At 39.2% G+C, this 20,465-nt stretch overlaps 1 protein-coding gene across 1 annotated transcript in view; it reads left to right on the top strand.

The window, feature by feature from the left end:
• CLVS2 (clavesin 2) overlaps positions 1 to 17,791 on the top strand; it is a 74,450-nt gene extending 56,659 nt beyond the window's left edge. Inside the window, exons 3-5 of the mRNA XM_055433467.2 lie at positions 1,844 to 1,954; positions 8,966 to 9,186; positions 17,704 to 17,791. Coding sequence (XP_055289442.1) covers positions 1,844 to 1,954; positions 8,966 to 9,186; positions 17,704 to 17,791 — 420 coding nt within the window. The remainder of the gene's footprint in view (positions 1 to 1,843; positions 1,955 to 8,965; positions 9,187 to 17,703) is intronic.
• The last annotated feature ends 2,674 nt before the right edge of the window (positions 17,792 to 20,465 follow it).

Genomic DNA, 20,465 nt, shown 5'->3' with positions numbered 1-20,465 from the left:
AAATAAAATATGACATTTTAAAATGTGGGTAAGTGAAAGAATATGAAAATACAGTGAACTTCAAGGTTACCAGCGTATTCTATTTCTTAAGCTAAATGGAGGGCACATTTTAGTATTCTTTTTACTGTACATACATTATTTATCTTCTTTTTATGTATAAAAATGTCATGATTTAAAAACTATGTCTTCTTTTCTACCTGATTCATTTCTGTTTTGTAATAATCTTTTGATGAATGAAAACCACAAATTTTTAGAAGTAAAACACTGACAGAATAAGACACATTTTCCAATTTATTATTAGAAGTACCGTGATGTTTTCATAGTGTATTATTCTCAGAGACAGAAATTTCTTTGCCAAAACAATGTTTGTTGACTCAAAAGCCACTATACAAAATCACTAATTAATTTCTAATGCTCATAAAATAAAAGCGTTAGTCGTTCAGTCATTTCTGACTCTTTGCAACCCCACGGACTGTAGCCTGCTATGCACTTCTGTCCTTGGAATTCTCCAGGCAAGAATACTGGAGTCACTAGCCATTCCCTTCTCCAGGGGATCTTTCCTACCTGGGGATCGAACCCAAGTCTCCTGCATTTCAGGCTAATTCTTTACTGTCTGAGCCAACCAAGCCCTTAATGCTCATGTGTTCCCTAGAAGCAGAATAGTATTTTCAAATCTTTTGAATCTTATTCAAGAGAAAATTTAAATTAAGAAAATAGATTTACAATTATTTCTGTTTCTTTTCTTTTGCTCCTATTTATGCTGTATGTAGTGGAGAAGGAAATGGCAACCCACTCCAGTGTTCTTGACTGGAGAATCCCAGGGACTGGGAAGCCTGGTGGGCTGCCGTCTATGGAGTCACACAGAGTCGGACACGACTGACGTGACTTAGCAGCAGTAGCATGCTGTATGTAGTATCCAGAAATGTGTTAATTATTATGATGCCACTCAAGAGAGACTTCTAGTGGACGGATTTTTAAAAGGAGACTTTTGTAGTCAGCTCAGCATGGAATTTTGAACCATCAGGTGCATTTCTGCAGAATCTTAGGACTGTCAAATATCATAAACTGTTTGATTTAAGGATTCTATTCAGATTTGGGGGTGGACTTGAGATGCACTTGTTTAGTCACAGATAGGAAGAAAACACCTCTGCATCACTACAGATGCAAATCTTGCACAGGAGAGTTCTTACTGAAAGAGAAGCTGGCTTTATGATAGCCCCATTTTCCTCCTGTGGGATGAGAGCAGAGCATGTGAGTTTTATTTAACCTGACAAAATGGGTGTGCAAATTTTCTTACACTACACTTCCAGGTTTTTATTTTGCATAAGCACATTTCCTTTTTTTGGCATCTGGAATAAAGAGAGTGTTCATAGTAAACTTGATAATAAGAGAATAAAATGAATTTGATATGTGACAGTCCTTACATTATAGATGTCTACATTGAAAATTAATAAAACATTTTAATTTAAATATAACTTAATACTCACATATCTAAGATAGATTCATTGTGCAACAAATTTCTCAGGTCTTTTATTTATATTTCTTGGTTTATAATAACTATCAGGAATTTGCAAACTTAAAATGTGGCACTCTTAAAAACACTGAAATTCCTATCAACAACCGGTTCTTGAGAAAGATGCACTTTATTACATATTCCCTCAGTTTCCATATGAAATTTACAGTGTTAATTACAGTAAGGTTCTTTTTTCTTTTTCTCCTTTGCTGTACAGATAATCTCATTTAAGTGTGTGAAATAACAAATTTGTTCACCATAAGGCTTTCCCTTAACCTTCTCAATGTTTTAAAGCATGTTTTGATTTTTTCCCCCTCCATGTTACTCTAGGATAGTTTCCCAGCACGATTTGGAGGAATTCATTTTGTTAACCAACCATGGTACATCCATGCCCTGTACACCGTGATTCGGCCTTTCCTGAAGGAGAAGACTCGGAAAAGGGTATTTGTTTGCTTCTTTGTTTTTTTTTTTTTGGTTTCCTTTCCACTCCCCATTCAATAAATTATCATATACTGTGTGTATAACGTTTGCTACAGCAAAAGTGTGCTTCTATACTGAATGTAACTATTTAACATAAAAGATATTTTACAAAATTTAAAACCTTGTGATTAATTCTGAACAGTGTATCTGTGAAAGAAATATTTTAAAACGAACTCTTGCTTTTCCACAAATGGGGAGAACATTTTAGCACGTTCATCATATATTAAAGCCTCAGTTTAAAAGTAAAAAAAAAATTATGCCATGTTACTGTATTGTTATTGGTACACTTAATCTCAAGTAACGTTTAGACAGAAGATTTTTATATGTTGATAAATGGGTGTTAGTTATTTTACAATATGTATTGCATTATATACGGTGAATTTTATGATATTTAATATAGTTTTGTAGTGATTGTCGTGAGCAATCATACATTACAGACAGAATGTTCATGTGTAGAAATTTTAATATTTCTTTAAATTACAGGTTACTTGAATTCCAAGATTTAGTTTTATCCAACAACTAGGATATTCAAAGTATGTTCCAAAAGAATCATTTTTCTGAGAATACAAAAATTTATATAACTCATTTAACACAGTGCATGCACTCGGTCACCCAGTTGTGTGCAACTCTTTATGACTCCGTGGACTGTAGCCCACCAGGCTTCTCTGTCCATGGAATTTTTTTGTTCAAGAATACGAAGCAGATTTCCTTTTCCTCCTCCAGGGGATCTTCCTGACTCAGGGATGGAACCTGCATCTCTTGTGTCTCCTGCATTGGTGGGTGGGTTCTTTACCAGTGTGCCACCTGGGAAGCCCCCATACTACAATACCAAACACATTAATCACTATAATGATTTTAAAGTGCATTTAATATACATTATTTCATCTTATCCTGCAAACATCTCTGAAAAGTGATTAGTAGCATCATTTTCTATTTCAAAGCTGAGAAAAGTAAGTTTTAGGATGGATAAATAACTTGCTTACTCATATACACAGCTGTAAAGTTGTAGAGTTAACATTTGAATCCAAATAGCTTAGCATTTAGAGATATTTTTACCACTGTGCTGTGACCAATTTTCAAATGATTAGTTCCACAGTAAAATATAGTTGCTTCTAAATCCATACAGAGGATAATTTTCCATGTTTCTCAGTGAATGAGAAGGCCCTTCAGGTATTTTATTGCCATAAAAGCCTCACTGTAAGTGTGAAAGTGAAGTCATCGTTAGGTGTGTGTTGGTTTCAAACATTTGTGAACAGAGAGATTTCTGCTTATGAATTTGTTGAATATGTTTTAGTAATTTAGGAGGTAGAATTCTGTAGACAATGGTAATTTATATTAAGAATTATGTCTGTCACCAATATTCAGTTAATTTGTTGTTGCTTTTCAGTCGCTAAGTCACATCTGACTCTTTGCGACCCCATGGATTGCAGCACGCCAGGCTTCCCTGTCCTTCAGTATCTCCCGGAGTTTGCTCAAACTCATGTCCATTGAGTCAATGATGCCATCCAACCATCTCATCTTCTGTTGCCCCCTTCTCCACCTGCTCTCAAACTTACCCAGCATCAGAGTCTTTTCCAATGAATCAGCTCTTTGTATCAGGTGGCCAGAGTATTGGAGTTTCAGCTTCAGCATCAGTCCTTCCAATGAATATTTGTAAATCAAGTTAATTTACAATTTATAGTTCAAAACAATGGATTGACATGTCTCAGAAATAACACTTTCAAACAATCTTTTGTGAAGGGATGATCAGGTGATCCAAAGTACCTGCTGGGGTTTTTAGTACAAGTTATACCTGTGAACGCTAATGTGGCATTCACTCTACACCACCTGCTGTTCTAAGTACTTTCAATATGTTAACTCATTTAGTCCTTCCAACAAGGCTTTAGGGTAAGCATTATTATTTTTCTCCTTTTATAGATGGGAAAATGAGGCATGGAAGGTGAAACCAATTGCTCTAAATCTCAGCTCGGAGGTAGTAGAACTGAAAATAGGGATTTACTGGGAAGACTGTTCCAGGTACAGGGAATAGCGAAGGCAGTGGTTCTTGGGTAGAAACAAGCCTGGAATATTTGACAAATAGCAAGGAGGCCTTCCCAGGTGGCACTAGTGGTAAAGAACCCACCTACCAACCCAGGAGACATAAGAGACACAAGTTCAATCCCTGGGTCAGGAAGATCCCCTGGAGGAGGGCATGACAACCCACCCCAGTATTCTTGCCTGGAGAATCCCATGGACAGAGGACCCTGGTGGGCTACAGTCCATAGAGTCCCAAGAGTTGGACATGACTGAAGCGAGTTAGCACGCACGCAAGGAGGTCAGAAAAGTTAGAGCCAAATGAGCTATTGGAGAGGATAGTAGGGCATTGGATGGGTGGGAACATGGTGTGCCAGCTCTTGGAGGGCCTTGCAGACTGCCATCAGATCTGGGCTTTCAGTCAGAGTGAAATGAGTAGCATTTGAAAGACTTGAGTTCAGGGGTGACTTGTTGTGACATTATTTTGACATGATTCTGCTCTGTTGAGAAGACTAAAGAGTGTCAAATCTATAAAACGAGGAAAGCTCTAGGTTTGGGAGTTATTTGGTGGAATTTGATGATTTTGACAATGCCTCAAAGAAGACATTGCTGGCACTATTCTAGACGGAAGTGAGGTATTTGAATTTTACCATTTTAATTAAAACTACACGGTTTGGGAATTTTTGTATGAGAAAAAAATTATAAATTAAAACACCCTTAATTTCTGCTTATATAATCAATGCACAATACAACGCTATTGTTCCATTTCCTTCCTGGAATCCCAGGTGATTCAGCCTTACAGTATTACTCAGGCACCTTATAATGCAGATGCTATCAATCTATGTTCTGAAAAGCTGGTAAAAGAAAAGCTAAAGAAAAGTTGTGAATCATCTTTCACAAATGGACATTTAGTTCTTCATTTTCTTAAATTAAAGCAGACTTTGAGTTTCCAACATGCTGGGTTGATGGGAATGTCAACCTTAGGCATTACAGAGATCCCTTCTCAAAATTTCTCCAATGTCTGGGAATATTTCATGTATAGCCTAACTTACAATCCATCACGGCCACTTTTGACGTGTTCATTGTTCAAGCTAGCATTAGTTCCTTGAATTAAGGTCTCTTTTTGAACCCAAGCATCTTTATTGATGTTAGACCCCATTGACTAGGTTTCAATCCACTATCCCAGTGAACTTTTTAGCTGGTCCATGGATGTGGTTCTGCCACACCCCAAGAGCTGACAGGAAACTGATTTTCCTACTAGTTGTCACAAGCTTCTACTTCTTCCTCAGTATCATGGACTTTCTCTTCTACTCCTTGCTAATTCTTAAAAATATTTTACCCTCCTCTTCCTATAATTATGGTCTCCCACCATAATCTTTTTAATGGCACAGTTTAGGAAAATAAAATTTTAAGCTTTAAAATTTTTTAATTAAAAAATTCAGCCTAAGTATAACTGTAAGGTAATCTGAGGCAAAAGAGCCCCTAAGGACCAGACTTCTTGAGTGAAATGGAGGAAGAAAAATATGTAAGGGGGAGAATGTAGTAAAAACTTCAATAAATGATGAGACAGATGTGTACATGGATGCTCCAGCAGATGAGTCGCAGGAGATGTGCTCACTGAAGGCATTCATAGAGGATCTTAAGGGATTGGAGCAAGGAGAAAGGAGAAGCCAGTGGGGGTTTGTGAGCCGACTAATATGATCTGACTGATTCAAGTTTTGACACGGTCCTTTGGCTGCTGTGTTGAGAGTAGAGTCCTGGTGGCAAGAGTGGAAGTAGGGGGAGCAGTTAGGAGGCTAATGCAGTAACACAGTGGAAAGGGTGACAGGAGTTGAGTTAGGGCTGTAGCAGTGGAGTTGTTCAGATGTTTGAATTCAGGATAGATTTTGGAGGTAGTACCAAAAGAATTCACTGACAACTTAGATTATGAGAGAAGTAAAAGATGAATCAAAGGTTTTGGCCTGAGTGACTAGAAGCATATTTGTACCATTAGCTGACCTTGAAAATAGGGAGAATCTGATTTAGGGGAGAAAGTTGTAAGTTCCGTTTTGGATACGATATGTTTGAGGTGTCCATTGATCATTTAAGTGGAGGTGTGACACAGAGAGTGAAAATAGTAATATGGCGATCAAAAGAGAGGTCTGGATTCAGGATGCACATTTTCAGTGTATGGACCATATTTAAACCTTGTATTTGTTCAGTCACTAAGTCGTGTCCGACTCTTTGCGACCCCGTGAACGGCAACACCCGAGCCTTCCCTGTCCTTCAGTTTCCCAGAGTTTGCTCAAACTGATGTCCATTGAGTCAGTGATGCCATCCAAACGTCTCATCCTCTGTCACCCTCTTCTCCTCCTGCCTTCAGTCTTTCCCAGCATCAGGGGCTTTTCCAATGAGTCGGCTCTTCGAATCAGGTGGCCAGAGTATTGGAGCTTCAGGTTCAGCATCAGTCCTTCCAGTGAATATTTGGGGTTGATTTCCAAATTACCTGAGTGCGGTTAGAGAAGATGATAAATCCAAGCACTGAAGCCTGAAGCTCTCTGCTGTTAAGATATTGCAGAAGTGGGACAACCAGCAAAAGGGACTGAAGAAGGCTTCTATCAGATAGTAGGAAACCAAGAGCTCCTGGGAGAAAATGTTTTCATTGAGGAGAATCATCTATTCTACCCAGTGCTGCTGAGAGTTTAAGAAAAATAAGGATAGAGAATTATTGGACACTGAATTTAGCAGTGAGAAGGATCTTGACAAGAGCTATTTCTGTGTAGTTGTGGGAGGCAAACCTATTTGGATTGGATTCAGGAAAAATGGGACAAATGTACTTGGGCAATGAATATTACTGCAAAACTTTGTTGAGTTTTGCAGTAAGAGGAAGGAGAAAATAGGATAATAACTGGAAATAGAAGTAGGGTCAAGATAGGTTTAATGTATCTGTGTGGGGGCGGGGAGGCAAGAGTAGAGTTGGCATGTTTGTTCTTTGATGGAAAACATACAGGACAGAGAGGAAATTTGATGATATGAGAGAGACAAGAGATGATCGCTTGGGAAATATAACTGAGTGGAAGAGAGGCTGAATTCTAGTGCACAGGTGGAGGGGTTGGCCTTTGTAGAGTGTATTCTTCCATTGTGCTGGGAGCAAAGGCAAAGCATATGGACACAGATGCTAGTGGGTGGATCTCATCTGGTTGCCCTGTTTTTTTCTTCTGGGAAAGAGGAAACAAGGCCAAAGCCGAGAGCGATGTTGAGGGAGGAGGTAACAGAGTGTTGGCAAAAAGAGAAGAAGTAGTGTGAATTACATTTACTTTTCTATGGATTTATCACCATAACTCTTGCATGACTTGAAAGAGAAGGTTTCTGATGTGAAGCAACACGTCTGATGAAAGAAAGGTTGTATACCTAATAAAGTAGAGATTTCAGGCACAAGAATTTCATCTTCCCAGGAAAATTATAGGGGTGTGTGTTTTCCTTGGTTGTTGTGCTCTGTAAATAGCAGTGGGAAATTTGCAAATAACCTGATTTAACTTGGGTCAGAAAGTATCTTCCACCTCTGTAATATTATGTATTCCACCAGCCACTTGCTGTGATCATTTTGGCCAGTACCTGCTCTCACGTGCTTTTCTACTCTTCCATAATTTATTAGTATTACTTGTTGATTGGTGACCCCCATTCTTCTTATTTTATTTGATATAAACTAGTCTTTCTTTGACTTTCTTTGGGCTTCCCTGGTGGCTCAGATGGTAAAGAATCTGCCTGCAGTGCGGGAGACCTGGGTTCAATCCCTGGGTTGGGAAGATCCCCTGGAGGAGGGCATGGCAACCCACTCCAGTATTCTTGCCTGGAGAATCCCCATGGACAGAGGAGCCTGGCAGGCTGTAGTCCATGCAGTCACAGAGTTGGACACGACTGAGTGACTAAGCACCTGCACACAGTCTTTCTTTGTTTTCCAAAATATTTACTTAAGTGGATTCTAAAAGTATGGAAAGCAAGAGCTAATGTCTTAGCTCGTTCATTTTGAAGCTGAAATATGAGATTATTTCTAAGCCACTTATAAGCTATAATCTTTAAATAAATATATAAATCTATATAAGATGACATTAGTACTTTATTAGAGAAGACTGATCTGCAGTTTTGAGATTGATATAAAAGAAGAGAAAAGAGGTAGCTATTAGGGAGAAACAAATCTTGACTATGTAGCTTAAGTCATCCTCCAATTTAACAAAAAGCTCTGTGTAGACAGTAATAACAATGATTAACATATACACACAGCTTTACAGTTTCAACTCATTCCATTTATGATTTGAATGATAAGCATGGAAATCTGTAGCAGAGAAGATGATGGCAACATTACAGGACATAACTCCTTTGGGATGTGACTCTTCAGTCAACCTTTCATTGTGATGATGCTATTTTTATTTACGTCACATACTTTGCATTATAAAGCAGTAATTTAGTGGTTACAGTATTCTTATTTTTATTGATGATAATGACAAAGCCATACTGGTGACAGCTTTGGGGTTCAATAACTTGAATGGGCTCAGCACTTGATGAGTCCCTCATGAGAAAAGTCTGTTTTAATAGCGTTCATTATGCACATCATCAGCTTTGCACAGCTAACACCAGGATAATGTGCAGATCGAAGTAGGCACATTAGATTCTGCTCATGTTCCCAGTTATGAAGCAGGAAACTAAATTTCCAGTTCCAATTCTTTAGAAACGATCTGACCTTCTAGAAGCTAGAAAAATCCCTGAGCCTCAAGATTTTTATATGAAATATTAGGATTATGATACCAGCCTGCCTGTTTCACAAAGTAGAAGAGAGGCTTAAATATGTTAACAGACATGGAAAACTCTTGTTTTGCCTCTTTCTATCCTCAATCCCTCCTCCTACCCTGCCCCAATCCCTGGTATCCACGTGACATTTATTCTCCTCTGTGTGTTTTCCCCACCCTCTTCTTGTGTTTGTAGATATTTTTGCATGGTAACAACCTGAACAGTCTACACCAACTAATTCATCCTGAGATTCTGCCCTCAGAGTTTGGAGGAATGCTTCCCCCTTATGACATGGGAACCTGGGCAAGAACACTGCTGGACCACGAGTATGATGATGACAGTGAATACAATGTGGACTCCTACAGCATGCCTGTCAAGGAGGTAGAGAAGGAACTCTCCCCCAAGTCCATGAAGAGGTAAGCTGGGGGTACCTGGGAAGGTGCCTGGGCCAGGGTGGGGGCACTTGATACAACTCTAGATTTCTATTTTTCTAAAGTAGATACTTGGTGGGATTTTAAAGCCTTTCTTGCTCCTGTGTTTGGATGTCTAGGAGTTCTGAGTCAAAGATAAAGTCATTTGAGGTAACCTCATCTCAGAGTCCTGCTCCAGATTCACAGAGAGTCTAGCTGGCCCCTTAGAAGTCACCCAATCAGTGGCTTTTCAAACTGTACTTTAAGGTTCTGGTTGAGTGCCTCAGGGCAAGTGGGGTGGCGTGGGGACAGTGCCCCTCTCCACTCTGGTGAGACTGTCTAAACAATTTTTTTTGGACTTCTGTGTAAGATTTCATTTGAAGAAAGGGATCCATAGCGCGCACACACACACACACACACACTTCAAACATTATCATTCAAAGCTTCTGTTCCTTTTTCAGTATCTGTGCCAGGTTTCTGTTTAAAAGTTTCTATCTAGCCATTCCGGGGGCAAAACCTTCTGTTTCCCTACAGCTTTAATCTTTACATAATTCATTCTTGAGAATATCTGATTTTCTGCTTTGACTCTTATGGTGTTATTAGGCTTATTTTCTCTCAGTCAATGTGTATTTATTCAACACATGCTCTGTAATAGAAGCTTTCCTAAATGTTTTGGATTCAGTGTGTATAAAACATATGTCCTGCCATAGTCTACTGGTGATTGAGGGCAGGGGGTTGCCACTGCCACTGCTGCTGCCAAGTCGCTTCAGTCGTGTCCAACTCTGTGCGACCCCATAGACGGCAGCCAACCAGGCTCCCCCGTCCCTGATTTTCTCCAGACAAGAACACTGGAGTGGGTTGCCACTTCCTTCTCCAATGCATGAAAGAGAAAAGTGAAAGTGAAGGCGCTCAGTCATATCCGACTCTTCGCGACCCCATGGACTGCAGCCTACCAGGCTCCTCCATCCATGGGATTTTCCAGGGTTGCTAGACACATGCAAATGCAGAACTGACTCTGTGTTCACGTTCTGTAGCAAACCAGAAGACTTCAAAATTCTCATGCTACCCCAGGCTGTACCAGCCCAGGCTTCATTTGGATAATGGCAACAAATATTATTTCTTGGTTGATTTCCCATCCTGGAAATATAGGAACCACAGCTTCTACAATTTTTCTTCACCTAGTTCAGGGAGGACCCAAGAGCATCTTGTATGTCATCCCCAACACTGTCTTACATCCTTCTCTGATGACAATCTTTTGGTCTTTCAGTTACCAATGACTCATGCAGTGACAAACCTGTTATGTTAGAGTGACCTCTTTTATTGTTGCTGTTGCTGATGCTGGGGTGTGTGTGTGTGTGTGTCTGTGTGTGTGAGACGCCTTTCTCTCCCAGATTGCTCCACAACAACTTGGACAAAATGGGAAGGTCAATGACATCTCTAGCTTAATTTCTCCATTAATCAACAAGATTATGTTTAAATGAAGTTCGGGCTTCTCAACTCATTTCCCTTTAAAACAAGTCTTCCTAATTTGAGTTTTATGCTCTGCTAAAAGTGTTCATTCGGAGAAGGCAATGGCAAGCCACTCCAGTACTATTGCCTAGAAAATCCGATGGATGGAGGAGCCTGGTAGGCCGCAGTCCGTGGGGTTGCTAAGGGTTGGACATGACTGAGCAACTTTACTTTCACTTTCACACATTGGAGAAGGAAATGACAACCCACTCCAATGTTCTTGCCTGGAGAATCCCAGGGACAGGGGGAGCCTGGTAGGCTTCCATCTATGGGGTCACACAGAGTCGGACACGACTGAAGTGACTTAGCAGCAGCAGCAGCAGCAAAAGGGTTCATTGATGTTCTCTCAAAGGAGACTGTTAAGTGCTAAAAGTTGTGTTCAAGACTGTGTGTGTATATGTGTGGGTGTATATAATATATATAGACTATGTATATATATTTTTCCGTGGTGGCTAAGAGGGTAGAGATTCTGTCTACAGTGCAGGACACCTGGAGAAGGGAATGGCAACCCACTCCAGTATTCTTGCCTGGAGAATTCCATGGACAGAGGAGCCTGGTGGGATAGTCCATGGGATCACAAATAGTCAGACACAACTGAGTGGCTAACATATACACACACATATACGTGTGTATGTTTGTGTGTATAATGCATTTTTTTCTGGAGAGAAGGCATATTTCATCACATTCTCAAAGTTTTCTAAGAAAAAATGGTTAAAAGCCGTTGCCTAAGAATATGTTCCTTCTGATAAAAATAAAAATCCTAATAATGATAATTATTACAATCTATAATTTATTACCAACTTCTCGTGAGTTAAACCCTTGTGTACTGTGGTTAGTTTCTCAGTCATGTCCGACTCTTTGAGACCCCATGGACTATAGCCATCCAGGCTCCTCTGTCCATGGGGATTCTCCAGGCAAGAATATGGGAGTAGGTTGTCATGCCCTCCTCCAGGGAAATCTTCCCAATCCAGGGATAGAACCCAGGTCTCCTGCATTGTAGATGGATTCTTTACCATATGAGCCACGAGGGAAGCCCAAGAATACTGGAGTGGGTAGCCTGTCCCTTCTCCAGGGGAACTTCCCGACCCAGAAATTGAACCAGGGTCTCCTGCGCTGCAGGCAGACTCTTTACCAGCTGAGCTACCAGGGAAGCCCTGAGTTAAGCCCTTACCAGGTACTTTTTTTGGGTAAAATTCATTTAAATTTCATAGCAACCCTATTAAACAGATAGTATCCCCAAAGTCACATAGTCTATATGTAATGGAACAGGATTCTGTGAGGTACAGAGTCTTTCACATTGTGAATGTGTCTGCTGTTCTGTGACAGCATGACACAGAGTGCCCTCACTCTAGAACTGAGCTGTAGGAAGATTCAGAGACAGCTCTCATAGGTGTCCTCAGTTTTTTCCCTTGCCAGCTAGCGATGCTTATTTCCTTCAGCCCCTCCTCTGTGACTTGTTAACTAGGGCGGTCCCTTCCTCTGAGCATACTTCTCTCCACATCCTCTGCAGCCTTAGTTGGATCCTCATCACCTGCACTTCCTCCAAAATTTCTTACCTGCTGTCTTTGCCTCTACCCTTATCCTTCTCCATTTATTATCCATGTGTCAATCAAAATAATATTTTTAAAATGTAACTCAGATCGTTTCACTTCTCTGCTTTGAATTTTTAATGACTGGTAATTGTACAATGCATACAATCAATTTCATATTGTGACTTACAATATGCTGCATAATCTGACTCTGCCTACCTCTTTCCTCCAAGTGTATCTCCCTTTTCTCTCCACCGTTCACACACAGCAGTTTTCTTTATACTCCTTCAGCCTCTGGTTGGAATGTCTTTTTCCTCTATGTTCCAATGGCTGGCCCCAGACAAAGGTCACCTCCTCCAGAAGGCCTTTTGGTTAGTTACCAGGTCTTAATAAGCTCTACTCTGCATTCTAGCCACTTCTAATCAGTCATCTCCTTTATTTTCTTTATAGCTCATTATTAGCCTGTGAAATGATCGATTTGATTTAATTATTTATCCCTTTCATCCTGCCACGTAAGCTTCAGGGAGACTTGAGTGGCTTTGTCTATCCTGTTCTCTGCTGAATCTTCAGTGCCTGGAGTAGAGTGTGCTGCACAAACGATGCTCACGAGGTACCAGTCAAATGAATGGAGGAATTCTCTGTTGTCTGTCGGTGGCCCCTTTGAAGTGCAGTGTTTAGAAAGGCAGAGGTGGCATCTAATGCTATCACTGCTTCCACTGAGATCCCAGAGTCCTGTCTTTGCAGCGTAGACCTCATTGGCTTCCTCCGTTTACTGTTTTCACTGTTGCTGTCGTTCAGGCAGCCAAGGTACATTGCTGACTCATATTGAGCTCCTTAAAACTAGTCTCCTTACTTCTAAACCTTTATCCTCATAATTCTCTATTTCTATACTTAGCTCTTTCTTCTAAGCACATTATTTTAATTGATTGACATCATCTTAGATTTGGTTCCGGCAAACCACCTTTTGAAGTCTTTTAGGATCCTGCTTCTCTTTTCCAATTAATTAGGCCATTTTGTCCCCTGCAGACTTGGCTCATAGCATGATGACTTCCCCAACCCCGAGTTTCTTGCTTCTAACTTGGGCCGATTGGAATTTCAGACACTCTTTGTTTGGTATAGGTTTTGCATGCTGTGAAGCTTATATGGTTCTATTTGAAAACTCCTGAAGAATGAGATCAAGAGAGTTGTTTCACATGATTTTTATCTTCTCTCTGGCAGGGAATAGCAGTTCCCCACCAAGGATGGGAGAAAATTGTTTCTAGATTCCACTTTTCCTTCATTTTCTTTTTTAGTTTTATATCATTTTTAGATTGAGAGGGGGAAAAATCATTCCTTCACAAATGAGCAGTAGATAACTGTTCCTTTGGGTGAATTCAGCTTCTTGTATAGGAAGAAGAAATGGCAACCGACTTCAGTATTCTTGCCTGTAAAATCCCGTGGACAGAGGAGCCTGACGGGCTACAGTCCATGGGGTCTCAAAGAGTTGGACATGACTGTGCAACTGAGCATGATAGGAAGAAGATTATGTTCTGTGTAAATTTGTGGAGAGATAGCAAAATCAAGTGAAAGAATACAAAGCTCATTAGATTATGGGTAATATGTGCTTCCACTTTATTAAATAATATTCAGCATCTGTTGTTACTATCTGTCAAACCCTATCTAATGTTTTGTATGTATCAACTCCTTTGCTTTTCTAAACAACTAATAAGGTGATACTGTATCCTTCTTATTGATGAGGAAACCTGGATACAGAGAAGGTAAGTAACTTCTACATGTTTCATAGCTACAAAGCCACGATACTAATATTGGAACACAGGCAGTAGTATTCTGTAAGTCATTTCTTTAACTGCTGCTGCTGCTAATTCACTTCAGTCGTGTCTGACTCTGTGTTACCCCATAGACGGAAGCCCACCAGGCTCCCCCGTCCCTGGGATTCTCCAGGCAAGAACACTGGAGTGGGTTGCCATTTCCTTCTCCAATGTGTGAAAGTGAAAAGTGAAAGTGAAGTCGCTCAGTCATGTCCGACCCTTAGCGACCCCACGGACTGCAGCCTACCAGGCTCCTCCATCCATGGGATTTTCTAGGCAATAGTACTGGAGTGGCTTGCTACCATATGCTATTTGCCAGAATTAATGCTGAGGATTATGCATGCATTATTGCACTTGATCCTTAGTACATCTGTATGATGTGGATGTTATTTTCCTCATTTCACAAGTACGGAAACAAAATCTTAGGACATTTAAATAGTCTCCAGTTGGTCACGGAACTAGTAAATCATAGGAAGTGGAATTGGATTCCATTTCTAGCCAAAATCTAGTCTTTCAAACACTAAGGTATAGCACAATATTGTAAATGCATAATAAATGAATAAATGATACCTGGATAATTAAAGTTAAGCTACAGGTTTTTATGGGAAAAAGTTATTCATTGAAAGAAAGCAGAGCCTGGAGACGAAGATGTTCTATGAGTTAATGACAGCTTCCTCTATTGTAGTTTTAAAAGACCAATTCAATAACCAATCGTGTGCAAATAACCCTGTTGTTTTGTACAAGAGGGCAAAAAGAAAGTCTAGACTAAAACAACAGTACGCTTGGGACAATTAAATACCAAAAAAATCTTAATCAGAAATTGTTTCTTTCTGTCTTACTTTATTGAGGAATTTCTCTGCATATGGAGCCAGCAGTGTTCATAATTGGACAAGCTTAATGTCTGTATTGCATGATAAAAACAAACTAGAAACTTAATCCCAGGTTGAATAGTGCACTACAATTTAAAATATTTTATTAAAATTGCCAGGAAAGAAAGAAAGAAAGAAAGAAAGAAAGTAAAGTCGCTCAGTTGTGTCCGACTCTTTGCGACCTCAAGGACTGTAGCCTATCAGTCTCCTCCATCCATGGGGTTTTCCAGGCAAGAGTACTGGAGTGGGTTGCCATTGCCTTCTCCAAGGGATCCTCCCAAACCAGGGATTGAACCCAGGTCTCCCGCATTGCAGGCAGACACTTTACTGTCTGAACCACCAAAGTAGTTAAGGAAAGTAACAATATATAAGACGTGTATGTGTGTGTGTGTCTGTGTGTGTGTGTACAAATGTGTTTTAATAGAACATTATAGCAAATGCTAAATGTGTAGACTCTATGCTGTCTGAAGAGCTTTGGTGTGTACTTAATGTTATTAGGATGTACCTCAACAACAGACTTCCCTGGTGGTAAGGATGGTAAAGGAGATCCAACCAGTACATTCTAGAGGAGATCAATCCTGGGTGTTCATTGGAAGGACTGATGCTAAAACTGAAACTCCAATACTTTGGCCACCTCATGCGATGAGTTGACTCACTGGAAAAGACTCTGATGCTGGGAGGGATTGGGGGCAGGAGGAGACGGGGACGACAGAGGATGAGATGGCTGGATGGCATCACCGACTCGATGGACATGAGTTTGAGTGAACTCCGGGAGTTGGTGATGGACAGGGAGGCCTGGCGTGCTGTGATTCATGGGGTCTCAAAGAGTCGGACACGGCTGAGTGACTGAACTGAACTGAAGGATGGCAAAGCATCTGCCTACAATGCAGGAGACTTGGGTTCAATCCCTGGGTCGGGAAGATCCCCTGGAGAAGGAAATGGCAACCCACTCCAGTACTCTTGCCTGGAAAATTCTATGGACAGAGGAGCATGGTAGGCTGCAGTCCATGGGGTTGCAAAGAGTCGGACATGACTGAGCGACTTCACTTTCAACATTTGTATACTTCGTGAGATTTTAAAATAACCTTTCTGTAAAGAATTTTTTTCTTCACGGGATTAATTGCTTTGTCTTCATCACTCTCCAGTTTGAATGCTTGACATCCAGCTTCTTTCAGTTTGGAAAGTATTTATTGGATAAGAATTTAGACATTGAAGTCCTACTGTGTGACAGACTCTGTGACACACATTGTGTCTGTTGCAAGGAGAAACACTGCTAAAGTCCCTGCTTATGGAACTTATAGTCCAGTGTGCACTAGTCGTCAGGTTAACCCTCTAGTGCAGGGCATTAAATGAACCTCTGCATATTTTAGCATGGATTCATCTTGGGGAACCAATTATTTTAGTTGAGTCTAAGAAAAATAATGTTACAGGTCTAATTATTAAGTGTTTTGTGCAATTGTCAATTGTGTTAAAGTGTATTTTATTCATGTACTGTTTTCTAAGATAAATTATCATTGCTCCTTTCCCTCTTTCTTTCTCTCTTTTCTGCACAGACACATACACACACACACACACACAAACACACACCGTATTCAACTGTGATTAGTCTCCATTCTGATTTATGCATCTAATTACCTATTCTTGAGATAAAACAGTAAAAATGACTTATAAAATAAACCTGATATAACTGTTCTCACCTTCCTCTTCATTCTCTCTTTAGAAATGAATTTAAGTTTCCTTAAATGAAAGAGTCGATTTATCAGTTAATCTTGTAATTATTTTTGCTTTGATAATTCCTTCCATTGCTGTTCGTTTCGATTGTCTTGTGTGGTTGTATTTTCACTTATAGTCTTTCTTTTTGAAAGTTAATGAGGTCTTCTAAGACGCATATTGTCCCAGCAATAGCCAAATGGCTGGAATGCAGCAGCAGGGGAAATATTCATTACGGAGGAGAAATTTAAAAGGACGGCTGCTTCTTTAATGCCATACCCACTTAGATGGCAGCTTCCTGCCACCACTGTACCACGTTTCATTGACTTTCCTCCTCAGTTTCATGTTGTTTCCTCGTGATGAATTGAGATGTAATTCCCACCTGCTATCAAAAGCATATGTAAGGGTTTTCACATTATTTGTTTCTCCAATAGTACTGCTCCAAAAGTACTCCAAAAGTACTGCTGCCTAAACAAGAGAGGTTTTTAAAGTTTTAAACTTTTTTAAGTTTTAAACCATTTCATAGATTTTTAAGAATAAGATTGATTTTATTCAGATGTTCTAGTGAAAAATTTAACAAAACTCATATTGAAATATTGATTTTGTCCTAATGTGCTCATTATGTATTTAAAAAAAGATGGTTAAAAAAGCACATTCCTGTTGAAGTTGTTTCATAGAGTCCTTTAAGCCAGAAATCAAGGCTCCTATTATTTCTACTTCATCTCTCATAATGGTAAATTCACCATAATAATTTTCCCTTTTGGTGATATTCTCTTGGAATACATCAGTCCTGTACTAGAAGTTCTCAGTCTCAAAGAAAAGGCTCTTCTTGATTGTAAAGATGAGAACTTAAGCCTGTTATTGTGTATTTAGAATCCTCTGCTGTGCACTATTTTATTCAGAGGCCAGAGGGGGTTGTTTCCTCTGAAACAATCACTGTGAGTGTGTGTCTCTCTCAATGTGTGGCATTCTCAGTTCATAAATCCCTTGATGTAGAAGTTAATCCACATCCAAGAGAGAAGTAATAAAGGAGAAAAGACAGAGGAGAGAATGTGATTGTTTGGCAGTAATGCGCTGACATTGCCTTATCGTTTCCAGATCCCAATCAGTTGTGGATCCTACAGTGCTAAAACGCATGGATAAAAATGAGGAAGAAAACATGCAACCTTTGCTCTCTCTGGACTGATAGCTTCTCTACCCTCTCCATGGATTAGAAACGGAAGGTACATGTTTTCAGCACCAGGGCCAGCGCTGTGGATGAATTACCAGCTGGAAACTTATTCATGTTAATGTAGCATAATATATAATAAGGCATCAGGCTTTCCCATTTGCCTGAACCATGGGTGCCCTGGTCTGGATTTAAAGAAAAGTCAATAATTTATTCTGTAAGTGCCAAGTTCTTTGTAAATACAATGTAATCTTCACGTCAAGTTTGTAAATTTTAGTAGTAACTTAAATTGGAAGATTGGCTTTTGAGCCCATGCCAGTGATATGAACTATAACACGAACAGAAAAGACACATAAACAGTTGAAGCTAATTAAATGTAGCCCTGTTTCCTATGAAGCCATATTTCAGCTATCATAGTGATTGTTTCATTGTTTTCCTCTGAAACTCTGTCATACTCAAATGTACGTTTAATGGGCACAGGGAGCTAAATGATTCCAGGATATTACTATGATAAATGTGTTTCCTGTCTAGGGATTTTCAATTCACAGAAAATGTACCCTAGTGATTATCACTGGCCTTGAATTTGGGAGGCAAGAAATGGCAAATAACCTGGTGAACTCAACACTTGAACTCTTCTATGTTGTTTAGTTCCTGGAGTCTTGTGAAAAAATGTGTTCCCCAAAATAAGATGTGGAATTCTGAAAGAGAGCTGATTCTTTATAAACTGCTGTCTTCACAATGTGTCCTTTCCTCAAGACCCATTATATGCCTGTCTGATGTACTTTAAGAACTTTATCCCAAAAACTCTGACCAAGAGAAAGAGAACCGATACATGAGTAGTGTTTGACAGCTAATTTTGAACATAAAAGTTGCCAAGTACTGATAAGGGGCTAATTTCTAATTCTTGTGACTGGTTGAAAAAATGTATATATTCACACACACACATATATATTTTTACTGAGCTTTGGTAAATCTGTGATGTGACAGGCTTATAAAATAAATCATGCATATTCAATGGTCTTAGAGATGTTATAGATTATTGTCTGAGATGTTAACTCTGGAAAGCCACTTCCACTAAATGAAAATGAGGTATTGTGAAACAGACTTTCTGTGAATTTATTTAAGGGAATTCAATTTAATTTGTAATGCAATCTTGTATCTGTGCCATTTCAGTGAAATATATTTTTTCTTCAAAAAAAAAAAAAAGCAACAGGTCTCAACATAGCATAGACAGTATCAGGTGACAGAGAATAATACTGTTTTTCTCAAATTCAGGTTAATTATCCTAATGATCCTGGAAGTACACATTTTCTTCTCAGAAAAGATTTTAAGAACATATTTCATCTAGGAGACATAATGAAAGCTTCTGAGGGCATCTGAGAGTCTATGTTATAGTTTAAATCTAGATTTGGAATCCTTATGTTAAAGTTTTCTTTTCACAAAAATTTTGCAAGGATAGCACATTTAAAGAATTTAACTTTAAATTTCAAATTCTAGTGTGAACAAGCAAGATTCTTACCACCTTTTCAGAGTGGTAATTTTTGAGACTGAGACTTTACCATTAAAATATTGTCTTGAAAGAAAAATATCTCAAGGAACTTATGGAAACCAACAGAAATAAAGGCATGTAGCAGCCTTTATATACTTTTTAGCCAAAAGTTTTAAAAAGTCCAGTTATAATTCTACAGCCCAGAATCTTATCATTAATATCAGTACATTATTCTGCCGTGTCACCAATGAACTGTCTAGTAATTGTAAAAATACATAAATACACATAGATATTAAGAATGAAGGATACCTTTAAAATGCCAACCTCCAATCAAGTGCAGAAGAATAATGACTGTCAGGTACTCTGCTTTACCCATAAATGTTATAGAGATCGGAATGCACTGGAAGAAAAAGCCACAGTAACTCTAATCTTTCTAAGAACCCTGACCAAGGTGTTCTATGTTTTTTTCCTTCCTACTAGCCTTGGGCTCTATATACTGTACAAGCAAGTGTTAGACAGTATGATGCATTGGAATAAAATGAAACAAACTAAGTTCAGAAGGCCAGTCAACTTTTCATTTTCATGAGTTTCTTTGATATGCACCATTTATTGCCAAATTCAGAATTCTACCAGCTTCGGATGTTAACCAGCATAGCCGGCTTTTTCCCCCTGTCATATGCTAGTGTCATATGTAAAATAACTCGGAAGGCATATTTTATATGTATACCTACCCACTTATAAGTATCATTCACACTCTCTCACTACCCAACATTTGGAACCATGCATTGACATTGCTACTCGACTGCTCTCCTTAAAATGAGCAATTGAGAGTTGTCTGGGTTGTGTAATATTTTAAATGCCTGAACAAATGACAATGTTGTGTTTGAAATTGCTGTATCTAGTTCAGTCTGCCTATGATATCTTCAGCCTGAAAAAAAACTTTCAGTAATCTTTTAAAGCTGCTTATAGAACATTTGATCGACTTTATGAATTTTCCCCTCAGCACCAGCTAACTGACACTATTTGGGAGTTTTCTTTTTCATCATGTGATTTTCTGTGTTTTGTGGTTATGTCTACTGTTACATAACGTAATAAATAAGCACCCTTATATTCTTTCGATTTACTTGGATAGTACGTCCCCACTCATACACAGACACAAACACTACACTATTTGCCCTAATGATTTGCCTTTCTATTTTGACA

This window comes from Moschus berezovskii, chromosome 10 (assembly GCF_049115385.1).
Source record: "Moschus berezovskii isolate FMDL1 chromosome 10, NW_MosBer_1.0, whole genome shotgun sequence".
NCBI classification, from domain to species: domain Eukaryota; kingdom Metazoa; phylum Chordata; class Mammalia; order Artiodactyla; family Moschidae; genus Moschus; species Moschus berezovskii.
This window is presented reverse-complemented; position numbering and strand designations above follow the sequence as displayed.